The following is an 11,903-nucleotide window of genomic DNA, read 5'->3' on the forward strand; positions in this document are numbered from 1 at the left end:
CTTAATCCACATAAGCAAGTGAATGTGGCTTTAAGACTGAGACTCCTCCTTCCCTTATCCCATTATGCCCAAGTATTGCAGCATATGTACAAATGTACTACACGCTTTTGGGAATTCCCAGAAAGAGAAGAGCAATACAGAAAATATTCTTTAGAAATGATCCATTCTTTGATTTATTTTTAATTTTTTTTTTCTAATAGTGCTAGTAAGGGTTTATAGTAGCTGAACGCTTTTGGGCAGGACAGCGTGTGTGATTCATTAGCCTGTGGATCTGAATAACCGCACTCTAACTCGCAGTTTGGGTGGAACAGACTCTCACTGTTCCGCGGCTTTGGGACAGTTGCAGAATTCTGCCGAAGCCTGAGACGGGGGGGCGAGTGCAGGACTCCGGGGCAGTTTGCAGAACGACAGGCAATGGCTTAGCCTGTTACAGTAATTACCGGAGAAAACTTGCGGATAGGGAATAATGAGTAAGTCTGCTGCTGGCAACCTGTGCGCTGTGCAGAGCGATGGCTGCGACTAGGCGACTTCTTGGCACGTAAGAATCTCAGGTCGCTGTTTGGCACTTTGGGTGAAGCGGATAAAATGACCACAGCGTGCACACTGGAAAAATTATTTCAAGACCCGCCCTGTTAAAGTCAGCAGCAGAGAGTCTGGCTTCTTCATCTGTCCTCATTTTGATTTAATTTATTCAGATGCCATTTTGTTGCACATATAAAAAAGGCCATGTATCTTTTTTATATTAAATAGTGCAACCAATAGAGGTTTTACATTAGTCTTGATAGATAAGTTTTAATTATGCAACATTTCTACTGATGTTCTACCACTGTTAAAGTATATAGATGCAGATATAGAACATTCTTTGTACTTTAACTTGCCTTTTGTAACACATTATGCCAGTGTTCTCCAAAGCGATCAGTTCGAGTGCTTTTTATGCATCACTGTGTAGTACAAATTTCACAGTTTTATTTGGGTAACCTACATCAGAATCCAAAATTCAAAATATACTTACTGTCTAAGAATGATTTGCTAATGTTAGGCTGTAATGTGTTCGTATGCTTGAGATATTAGCGTTCTTAACATTGATTTTAAGAGGACTGCATTGAGCTGGACTCTTAAGTATGAAGCATAACCTTTAGTTGTTTGGGAAACCCTGGATATTCGAAGACTATTATCTAATATCTACTGGGGGTGATGAGGATGGGTTCTTGTAGGGTGGATTCTTCTGCTAGATAAGTTCCTTGCTGTAGGCAAGCAGTTATGATTGAATTGATAATATTCACTCCGGCCTTTAGAGAGCGTATTGTGGCCAGTGCAGCGAAAGGATATGGGGGCTCGGAAGGCAAGGCTACAAGTGCATCAACTGCAAGTTGCTGGTCCATAAACGTTGTCATATCCTTGTTCCACTGACCTGCAAAAGGCATATGGTAAGTTTGCATTCTGTAGAAAACTAAAATGTTTCATTATGTTCCATGTTGCCATTTCTAGATGTGCATCCTAAGCAATTAAGTGCTGTGCACAGCAATTAAATGCTGCACCTGCGTGTAGGTTTAGAACACTTGGTGGCATTTGGTGTTCAGTTTCTGAGCTGTCTCTGCAGGACAGGCCTTTGGACTGGGAGCAGAGACAAAGTGAGAGAAGAGAACTTGTGACATCACTTAAGTGTGAGCAAGCTGGAGTTTGACTTCTCCAGTAAACATACTGTATTTTACAGATGAGAGTTGTCATTGCCATTCTTGGTGCTCGTTCCGTTTAGCCTATGGGAATGGTTGAAGAACTAAGGCACTCGTGGTTTTTGCACTGCCGCTTGTGAAATGGCTTGTGGTTTTCATGTCCTCGCCATCTCCGTTTCTCCAGTGATTGTTTTCAACCTCCCCATCTCCCTCGTATATTCCAGTGGCAACTCTAGTGTCTTTCCTAGACTTTAAAAATTCATCTGTATCCCTGAATTTTAGCCCTTCCCAGACTATAACCAGTATCTCGCTGGTTGTTGCTTCATGTTTTTTCCAACTCAAATCTTAAACCAGTATTTTTCTTTATGGGTATTGCATATGACTTGCCTCGGCATAATTAGATTTTATGCATATTGTTATACCTGCTGGAGTCCTACACGTCTCATTATGGGTTGTGAATGAGACCAGGGTCTCATGTGCCATGAAACTATTTGGTATTGTGCTCTTTAGCAATTTATGCGATCATCTTGCATAATGACTAACAATTCCTGTTTTTTAAACAGGAAAGGAATATGCCAGTGCTCTAAATTGAGAGTGTAACATCATGCTGAAATGCTTACTTTGGTACAGTTCCATGTGAAACAGACTCAGTCTTAAAGAGAATTAAAGCTTGAACTCTGCAATAAAATATACTAATCTTACTTTTAGAAGACAGCTAAAGATCTGTTGTAGTTGCAGAGAACGGTGGACATAACATTTAGGCTTTTGGTAGGCTGGTCATAGGCATTACAAAATGCTAATAGTCACAAATACTTTCTAGAAAATGCAGTTTTCACTCTGGAAGATACAAATGTAAAGTTCTCATTGTATTGTAGTTATATGGCAAGACATACTCAAAAGGGGCTGCATAAACCAATGTTTTTTTCTAATTTGTCTTTTTGCAAGGATTCGGTCATGCCTTCCCAGGAACCTCGGTTAGATGATAAAAATGATGAAGTTGACCTTCCTTCAGAAGAAACTGATGGACGTGAGTATTTTCTTGTGAAGTTGGAATTCATGTGTTTCCCCATTTGGTGGCCCAGTTTCCACTCTACCTGTTTGGGTTTTTTTAAAGTTTATTTTGGATTAGCTCTAGTTTAGTCCCACAGACTAAATAAATGCTCATTAGGGACTCGATTACAGTACATGACCTTCTGCAGCATATCATCTGGTTTGGTTTCATCCTAAATGCATATGCTCTGAAACCATTCCAGAATGTGAAATTAAGCACAGAGCAATTCCCAACGATATATTTACTTTTTTGTACTTTTTTGATTTCTGTTCCAGTTGCCTACATTCCTTCAAACCGGAAACATGACATTAAAGATGATTCTGAGGTATGTTTTAAAAATATTTTTGTAATTCATGTTTACACACTCTTAATCATACAGCTTTTTATAAAATAGCTAATTATCCTATTTTTTTCTGCTACTTTTAAACAAAGAAGTCTGAGTTTTCTTTCTGAAAAACGATTTTTTTTTCTCCTAAGCATTTTTGTTGGATTTTTCATATCCCAATTATGATGTGAGCAATGCTTTTTTTTTTTTTTCCTCCTCCATTCATGTCGGAACAACAGTGATTTAGCAGAGGGTTTGACTTTGGCCCTTGCAACCAGTAGTGGTTTTGACATTTTGCTTGTCTAATGGGCGCGTGCCCTGTGCCGCCCTCAGGCTGCCTCCACAGGCTGCTTCCGTCTCATAGTACAGTAACTAGCCAGCTTTCTGAGATGTTTCATATAGATAATACCTAATAATGTATAGACAGCTCCTGTGGAAATTCAAGTAGAATAACATACACTTAAACTCTTTTTCAGCTCTTTTGTGGACAGTCTGACACAATCTCTGCATACCAAGAATGTTATTCCCTTAAAGCAGTTTGAAAAATCCTGATGACCTTTAATTCTAAAGGGCTTAAAGCCATTTCTTTTAAAAATGCTTCTGGCATATTTTAAATAAATAGGATGCACTGTGCAGAACACTGGCAGCTAGTTTGATATCCCACTTTTAACCAGCCTGCACCTTTTTGTCCTCTCCGTCTGCTACAATACTTGTCACTACCATTATTGCACACTTGAGTAGTTCCTGCTGTTGGGTAAGTGACTGTTTTCGGTCACATGCCTTCAGATTTTTATCTCAAATTCGGAGATGGAAGGGTATAAATTTAAAACACATCAGAGAATTTTAATTGCTATCTAGAATTGCTCACTTCTGCTATGTTTAGTGCTTAGGTAGATATTGTTCATGGTTAAATTTTGACAGGTGCTATTTGCTCAACTGTCCTGATTTATGCTGCTCTGATTTTCCCACCTGAATTTTGAGCTTTACTAAAATAATTGAAGGTATCCTACAGAGAGGAACTGGCATTCTGGGAGCTTTGTTGACGAGAATCTTTAAGCTCAGAGCAATCTCTGCTAATAGCAGTCAATCCTAGATCAAGATTCTTTATATAAATACTTTCCATAGTTCAGCAGAATGCTGATCTGTCTACAAGTACAGTAGTATGAGGTCAGATAAAAATAGGCCACAGAGGTATGTCAAAGCATTGTATATATTGATAAAACATAATGTCAAATATGTGCTGCACTTGTCTAGTTCAACTGCTGCAGTCTGGCATGTTCCCACCTAATTCCAGAAAACACTATAGATGATAAATTTTCTTCTTAAATAATGAATTTTAAAGGAACATTCTTTATAGTGGAATATTTCCTGCAAATTCTCACACTTGAGAAATTGGCCTCTGCTTCCGTACGTTGCCAGGCACCTATTAGAAATCTTCATTTTCATTCAAAACTTGAGACAGACAGCTGCTGCCTAAGCTGAAACCAAGGCAGGTATATTCATTAGCAAACTGGGTCCTTTTCTGTGGTCTTAGCCTCTATTAATTTGTACTGCAATATCTGTCAGAATATGAAAGATACTCTTCACTTAGTGCAAAGGATAATTCTACATGGCCTATGGTTCAAGAATTGGAATTAAACCTCATTTCCCAAGGCATTGCCTTCCGTTTTCCAGTAGGAAATATTTTAAATGATTCACTGAATGAGCTGCTACTTAGAAAAACACAGAAACTGTTAGTAAGAGCAAAACCAATATCAGCCAAACGTTTCTAAACAAATGTGTTATAATCGACCACTCAGTCTGTGTGTCAGTGACCCTGACAAGCAAATTCAGCAAATTCAGTGCCGTGGTTAAAGACCTCTTCACTTTTTAATAATTACTTGTTATGAAAATATCGTGTTTCTAGCATCTATTTCTTTTTGTACAGGATATTAAACCAGTCATTGATGGAATGGATGGAATTAAGATTTCTCAGGGGCTTGGACTGCAGGACTTTGATTTAATCAGAGTTATCGGACGTGGAAGTTATGCCAAAGTTCTTTTAGTTCGGTTAAAAAAGAATGATCAAATTTATGCTATGAAAGTAGTGAAAAAAGAATTGGTCCATGATGATGAGGTAAGAGTCTGTTAATTGCATTCTCTTGCATATTGTAAAAACTTTGCATACACAACTGAGCAGTGTACCAAATATTGCAGATGTATGATATTTTGAAGTGTCTTAAATTTTGCGCAGATGTTTCTAAATGGTTTAAAAACTTCTGAATATATAATTGAATTACAAAGTTTTACAACTTCCTCCATATCTTAGGGAATTTCGCCTTTTGAAGCACATATGTAACGATGACAGTTTATGTAAGGGGAGCGTAGATGTTCACAGTTTCTGTTCTGGGAATACCCCAGTGGTTTTCCAGCAGGAGTTCTGATTGTTCAATTACTCTATTTCAGGATATTGATTGGGTACAGACAGAGAAACATGTGTTTGAACAGGCATCCAGTAACCCATTCCTAGTTGGTTTACATTCATGCTTTCAAACGACGAGTCGGTAAGAAAGATCTGAAATTCTTTTGTGTTGAAAACGTTGATCATTGTACCAACCGCTTCTCATACAGCAAACATAACCGTGCATCGCGGTCTGGATGTGAGAGAGTGGCTTGGGTTGTTTTCACAGGCACCTGTTTACTGTTAATCTTTAATAATGCCTAGTGCCGCATGTATCATGATCAGAAGAGAAGTCATTCTATCCTTGCAGTGAAACTACAGTTTTATGTTTAGCTTCAGCCATTTACCATGGATATAACCATAATGTCATCAATCAACAGTTTGGTTATAGCTGCAATGTTATAAAATCACAATTGTGACCTCATTACAGGAACAAAGAGATGCATGAAACTGATGTCAAGTGAACAAATGAATCAACATCAGGTTGTGTTAACTGGCCCAAAGAAAACAAGTTGTAGTATGAGAAGTGTGTGTCTCAGTATACTGATGGGGGGAATGCGAAAGAACATGTTCTTTCTCTTAAACATTTATTTCAAATTCTATTCAAGATAAAACAGTGTGTACTTAAAGATGCCAGTTGATGCTAAATGTAGCTGTTTCCATTGTTTCGGGTACTTGTGGTGCTTGTTTTATTATCGTAATAAAACACGTGCCTTAGGCTTGCCCACAATTGCCAGACAAATGTCTTCTAAGGATGGCAAGTCTGAAACTTCCATCCTGCAAAACCACTGGTGTTTGAATACATCATTCTAAAATGAGCCAGGACTACTAGTACTTAGTTTTTAACACTTTAAATGTTTCAACTGAAGAATCCTTTTCAAAGGAAACAAAAAAAATCTTCTTTAATTGCTACCAATTAGAATGGTCTGAGGGACTCAAAGGATGTGTTTTCCAGTGTGTGGATATATGGAAAGGAGACTTCAGCTCATGGAAATTGAGGTGTATATAGAAATTCTGGCTCCTGGGACAGCCGCAGCCTTCGTAAGAAACTCTGGCTCAGCATCTTTCTATCCTGTAGGTCTCTCTGACCTTGGCAGCATTGCCTGGATCTTATTTTCCCAAGGATGAAACCTGTCCTACAACAGTAATAGAAGTCTCTTTATACGGCTGATTCCACCTATATTTCTTTCCCCTGCTGACTTTGTTTTGAGAAGACTGTTTCAAAAATTTGCTCTACAGAGGAACTAACCAGCTGTGAAGCTGCAGCCTTTGTGTGCCCAGATCCACCACCGAGCCCCTCATATTAGACACACGCTCTTGCCTCCTGCACCGATTCAATAGTTCTGTGGGTTTCACACCAAATCGGAGCCTGTTGGCTGCAGCTGCCTCTCCTTTACATTTAGTCTGGCCTTTCAATAAAAGATGTGATCCTGTGCAATATGACTTAAGTACCTTTTTTTCTATTAGTTTCTATAAGAAATCTAGAAGTCTAATTCAAGAGTGGAAGTGTAGATGGCTCAAACTGGAGAATAGTTTTTCTTGAGAGTTTCCGTGGAATCCATTAACTGTATTGTATATTTTCAGATTGTTTCTTGTCATTGAGTACGTAAATGGGGGAGATCTTATGTTTCATATGCAACGGCAAAGAAAACTTCCTGAAGAACATGCAAGGTATTTTACTCACACAGTTATAGTGGTGCCTTGTGTTGTAGTTGTTTAATGTTGTATGAAATGCTTTCCAAACTGTATAGACTAAAAGACGTAACAGTTATTCCTACTTACTTTTGTTTACTACTTCATATTAGGTAATTCTCCTTTGATCTGTTGACAGAAGATGTAACTATTCTACTTATTTTGGTCTTATGTTGAAATAATACAGTGTTGGTAGGAGAAGATACAAAATCTCTCTTGCATGGCTTTGTAATACATACAGTCTCACTGTAATGCTTAAGCTGAAAATACAGATCTTCTATGTCATGCTTGGAATTTTCAGGGAAAAAAAGTAGGATAAAGAACAAATATTTTCTTAATTAGTAGAATGAAAAATGGTCTGCAATATTTAATTTAAGGAATGGTTGTACAATACAAGATCAGTGTCCTTACGAGTAGATGTAGCTTCTTTTTGGTAGACTGTTGATAAGGAAAAGCTGACTGTAAAGTCATGTTTTAAAAACAGGGGTGTTTTAAATGCACCAGTTTTTGTACAATCTTAATGCTAATATCAATTTTCTCCTCTTTAATTTCAGGTTTTATGCTGCTGAAATTTGTATTGCTCTAAACTTCCTACATGAAAGAGGCATAATCTACAGAGATCTAAAACTAGACAATGTTCTTTTAGATGCAGAGGGTCATATCAAATTAACAGATTATGGCATGTGCAAGGTAGGGGTTCTCGTGCCTTGTGTCACTCTGTCATTCAGTGTGTGTCTCTCTGGTTATGCTTTTAAGTCAAATACTGCATGGTGACATTAAGAGAAAGCTGAGAAAAGTTGTCCTTATCTCAACACTAGTGTTTCTGAGCCACGAATTTTGTTGTGGAATAGGAACTTTATTCTGAAAAATGACTGAAGAATAGGAGCGCATTTGTAATTTCTTCATGTATTTCAAGTTATGTGGGTGATTTTTGGGGACAAAAGAAGTTTGGCCTGTTGGCCAAGTTCATTTCTTTTATCTATTTAAGTTTCTTTCATGGCACAAAGTTAGAAAATTTATATGTGAAATGAGATTAGAGTCCAGTGTATTTGTTGGTGAGAATAAGTTTCTGAAGCCAAAACTGCAACTGACAAATTTACAAAATGTTTTCTGCGTGTAGGAGGGTTTGGGCCCTGGCGACACTACAAGCACTTTCTGTGGGACACCAAATTACATTGCACCAGAGATCCTCCGAGGAGAAGAATATGGTAAGCTGGGACTAAACTATTTGGAGTTCTAATAAATCACGAAGCAAAGTTCTAGTTGTAGGTTGACTTTTCATTGGAGCGTTGCTGTCTTGCAGTCATGTCCAAACTCCCGAACAGATTACCCTGGGAATCCCAAATTGGAAAAGTCTCCAAAATCTCCCCCAGTAATAGTGTAAGTCACAATGTCTATGGCTTCAGAGAAAGTAGAGAATTTCAGTGCTTTGTGGAACCAGGCCATAAATCTTCGTTTATATGAGAGGTAACGCCTAAATTGAAGGAGTTCCTGCTGAAAATCTGCTGTGCAAACATTGCCAGGGTTCAGCGTGGACTGGTGGGCGCTTGGTGTGTTGATGTTTGAGATGATGGCAGGAAGGTCTCCGTTTGACATTATCACTGACAATCCCGACATGAACACTGAAGATTACCTCTTCCAAGGTACAGTCATCAGGATTGTTTTGTTTTTCTTGGGGAAGATACAATGGAAATGAGCAGTTCCAATAGGACAGTTGGGTTTTCCTTTTCCATTGTTATCCCATAGCTGCCTGTAGATCTACTAGACATAAAGGGCCCCAATATTTCTAGGTTTTCATCCTGGGAATTTATTTTCTTGAACTCGGATAAAATGGTCTAAAATTAGGAAGCCTTCCTCTGACAAGCATATTTTTCTTAAAATGTCCACAGTTCAAACTAAGACAGCAATGTATGGAATGGTATCTTTGCTAGAAGGCAGTCCACAGGTCAACAACTACTTTTAAAATTCAGTGCTACATGAGAAGACAGGAGGATCTTCCCTGACAGAAATACAGCAACCTGGAGCTTTGCTCCAGATATTTTTTTTTTAAATTCCAATGAAATTAATATAACTATTTTAAGTTTTACCCTTCAGAAATAGTGATATATGAATTTTTCTGAACAGAAGTAGCAATACTTGGCATATTTATTACAACAGGAACTGTGTAACAGTTTGGGGAATTGTGATGCTGTCTACTCTCTAATATACAGAACCACGATTTAAAGTAATTACTGCAATTATGTAACAATCTGCCACAGTCTTCTTGATGAGCTTAATATTAAAATCAATTACTGTTTAGGATCACGCCTTTCCATGTACTGAGGACACTTAAGAAGTTTTATTCCCTGATTATACTACAAACAATAGAAAAAGAAAATGAAGCTAACATTCCTTTTAGGAAATCTTGTCAGTATAACAGTGCCTTGAATTACTGTAGCTCCTTTTGTTTGCGTTATTTTAAATAATTACCGTATCTTCCCATTTTCCAAATGGTAAAATATTTAAATAATAGAGTGTTTGTATTGAAATAATGGTCAATGTCATAAACCAAAACCCAATATTGCTGTTTTTAAACCTGTAACAGTTATTCTTGAGAAGCCAATCCGGATTCCAAGGTTTCTTTCTGTCAAGGCTTCCCATGTGTTAAAAGGATTTTTAAACAAGGTAAATAACATTCTTTTATTTTTAGCATCTAAGATCTGGAAGTCAGAGCTTCCTGTTGAAAGCAATACAGTTAAGAAGTTAATCTACTTACTATTAAGAAAATCTATAAAACCTTGGTGTCCTGTATGTTAAAAAAAAATTTGTTGCTAATTTGCTGAGGGAATTCCACAGAACAGATTTGATTAAAAGCCTGCACCTAGTTGAAAAAAACCCCCAAACTATAGACTTACTAGTAAACTCTTTTTCTGTAATACTTGCTACTCAATTAAGCTGATTGAAATTGGTAGAGCCACTACAATTTTTAATGGAGGAAAGAAGAATACTAAATAAGTCTAGGGTTTTTTTTAATTTTAAGAAATTGCAAAACATCATTTTAAAATGAAATTTCAAATAAACTTTTTTTTTACCAAGTCCCTTGCTAGCTGTAAGGTGTGTGTGTTCCCAGCGGTTTGCACAGGGACGCTGTGGTCGTGTGGGCTGGTGCCGAGCGCGACGGAAACGGGCTGGGGCTGTAACCGGGTGTGTGTTCTGCAGGACCCCAAGGAGCGGCTGGGCTGTCAGCCCCAAACGGGATTTGCTGATATCAAGTCTCACACGTTTTTCCGCAGCATAGACTGGGATCTGGTAACTATCATTGCTTCTGTTTATAGGTGTTCAAAATCAATAGATTCTTTTAGTTTATTAATTGTGTGTAATGTAACAACTCTATTAAAACCAGCGAAATCCAATTCCATAAATGTAGTAGCTATTTTGCTTTTTCCAGGTGACATAACATAAAGGAAATGAGCTTTATTTGATGACCAAAAATCTGGCTTTCTTCCTCAATCTAGGAATGGTTCCAACTGTGGGTATCAGTTTTTCGGCTGAAAGCTTTCATACTAAATACCTACCAAAAAAAACTACAATGGAAAGATTTAAGTAGTTGTGCTGTTTTGTGATATGATGAGGACAGTGCTGCTCAGGAGGATCTAAAATGTCGATAAAACTTAAGCTAACTTTCTAAAAAGAGCATTGGCAAATATACTCAGGAGAAAATGAAAAAATATTTGGAAAGCCTTTTTAGTTATTAGAATTTTCTTTGGAATGGAGGTGATGAATAAAAAAATTTTGGCTTGAAAGCTTTTGCAAATCTTTTTGAAGGAATGAGTAATGCTCACTAAATTTTCTTCTGTGGAAAGCTTGAGTTAAATGGAAAAATAAATAATGGTAAAGTAAGCACATATACCATAACCATTTTCCTAGTGTCAGTCATCTGAGTTGTGCGGCACAGCTCAGAACACTTTATTTCTGAACCGTGGGTAGGACGGCTGAACAGCATGCAAGGAATACCAGGAAAACCTTTTTTTTTTCAATTGTTTCAGTACATTAAGTCGATTCTTATCCTAGTGTAACTACTCAATGTTTTAATTTTTCCTTTCCCCCATTATTTTTTTTCCTTAGCTGGAAAAGAAGCAAACAACCCCTCCATTTCAGCCTCAGATCACAGATGATTACGGTTTGGACAACTTTGATACGCAGTTCACCAGCGAGCCAGTGCAGCTAACCCCAGATGATGAGTATGTGGTGGTTTTTTTTATTCCCCCAAATACAATTGCATATTAATAAACTAATTTGTAAATTACTGGAAAGTGACTAAGAGGAGAATATGTACTTAGCATTAGAACGTAGTCAAGTTAAAGTAAATTTGAAATTCTTTGTATCCTACATATCTTGCATAACTTTCTGTACTACTTCTACATTAGAAAGCTGCCTAGTACTCTAATAAAATTCAGAATTAATTATTAATTTGCCATTGGTGTGTGCTTGCAACAAAATTACCAATACCAAGCATATGTGCACCTGTAGTGGGAAGTTTTATGAACATCATATATTAAAAAAAATAGTCTTTTATATACATCAATTTATAAGTCTTTCCTTGGATATCCTGTGCGTACGATATGTATTTTTTTAAAGTATTAGCTTTGTGCCTGACTCTTTGGTAGTATTTATCTTACAAATAACATTAGCAGCCCTTGCTGACCACAAAATAGCTGTTTCTTATTTGTAAATTGGTGTTAT

At 37.4% G+C, this 11,903-nt stretch overlaps 1 protein-coding gene across 2 annotated transcripts in view; it reads left to right on the forward strand.

Annotated features, from left to right (window-relative positions):
* Positions 1 to 11,903, forward strand: part of PRKCZ (protein kinase C zeta) — a 32,459-nt gene that overhangs the window by 17,446 nt on the left and 3,110 nt on the right. For both annotated transcript variants that reach the window (XM_065649882.1, XM_065649883.1), the window contains exons 7-18: positions 1,296 to 1,427; positions 2,619 to 2,700; positions 3,000 to 3,049; positions 4,977 to 5,165; positions 5,495 to 5,592; positions 7,074 to 7,160; positions 7,736 to 7,871; positions 8,302 to 8,389; positions 8,705 to 8,824; positions 9,766 to 9,845; positions 10,380 to 10,469; positions 11,286 to 11,401. In XM_065649882.1, coding sequence (XP_065505954.1) covers positions 1,296 to 1,427; positions 2,619 to 2,700; positions 3,000 to 3,049; positions 4,977 to 5,165; positions 5,495 to 5,592; positions 7,074 to 7,160; positions 7,736 to 7,871; positions 8,302 to 8,389; positions 8,705 to 8,824; positions 9,766 to 9,845; positions 10,380 to 10,469; positions 11,286 to 11,401 — 1,268 coding nt within the window. The remainder of the gene's footprint in view (positions 1 to 1,295; positions 1,428 to 2,618; positions 2,701 to 2,999; positions 3,050 to 4,976; positions 5,166 to 5,494; positions 5,593 to 7,073; positions 7,161 to 7,735; positions 7,872 to 8,301; positions 8,390 to 8,704; positions 8,825 to 9,765; positions 9,846 to 10,379; positions 10,470 to 11,285; positions 11,402 to 11,903) is intronic.

This window comes from Caloenas nicobarica, chromosome 22 (assembly GCF_036013445.1).
Source record: "Caloenas nicobarica isolate bCalNic1 chromosome 22, bCalNic1.hap1, whole genome shotgun sequence".
NCBI lineage: Eukaryota > Metazoa > Chordata > Aves > Columbiformes > Columbidae > Caloenas > Caloenas nicobarica.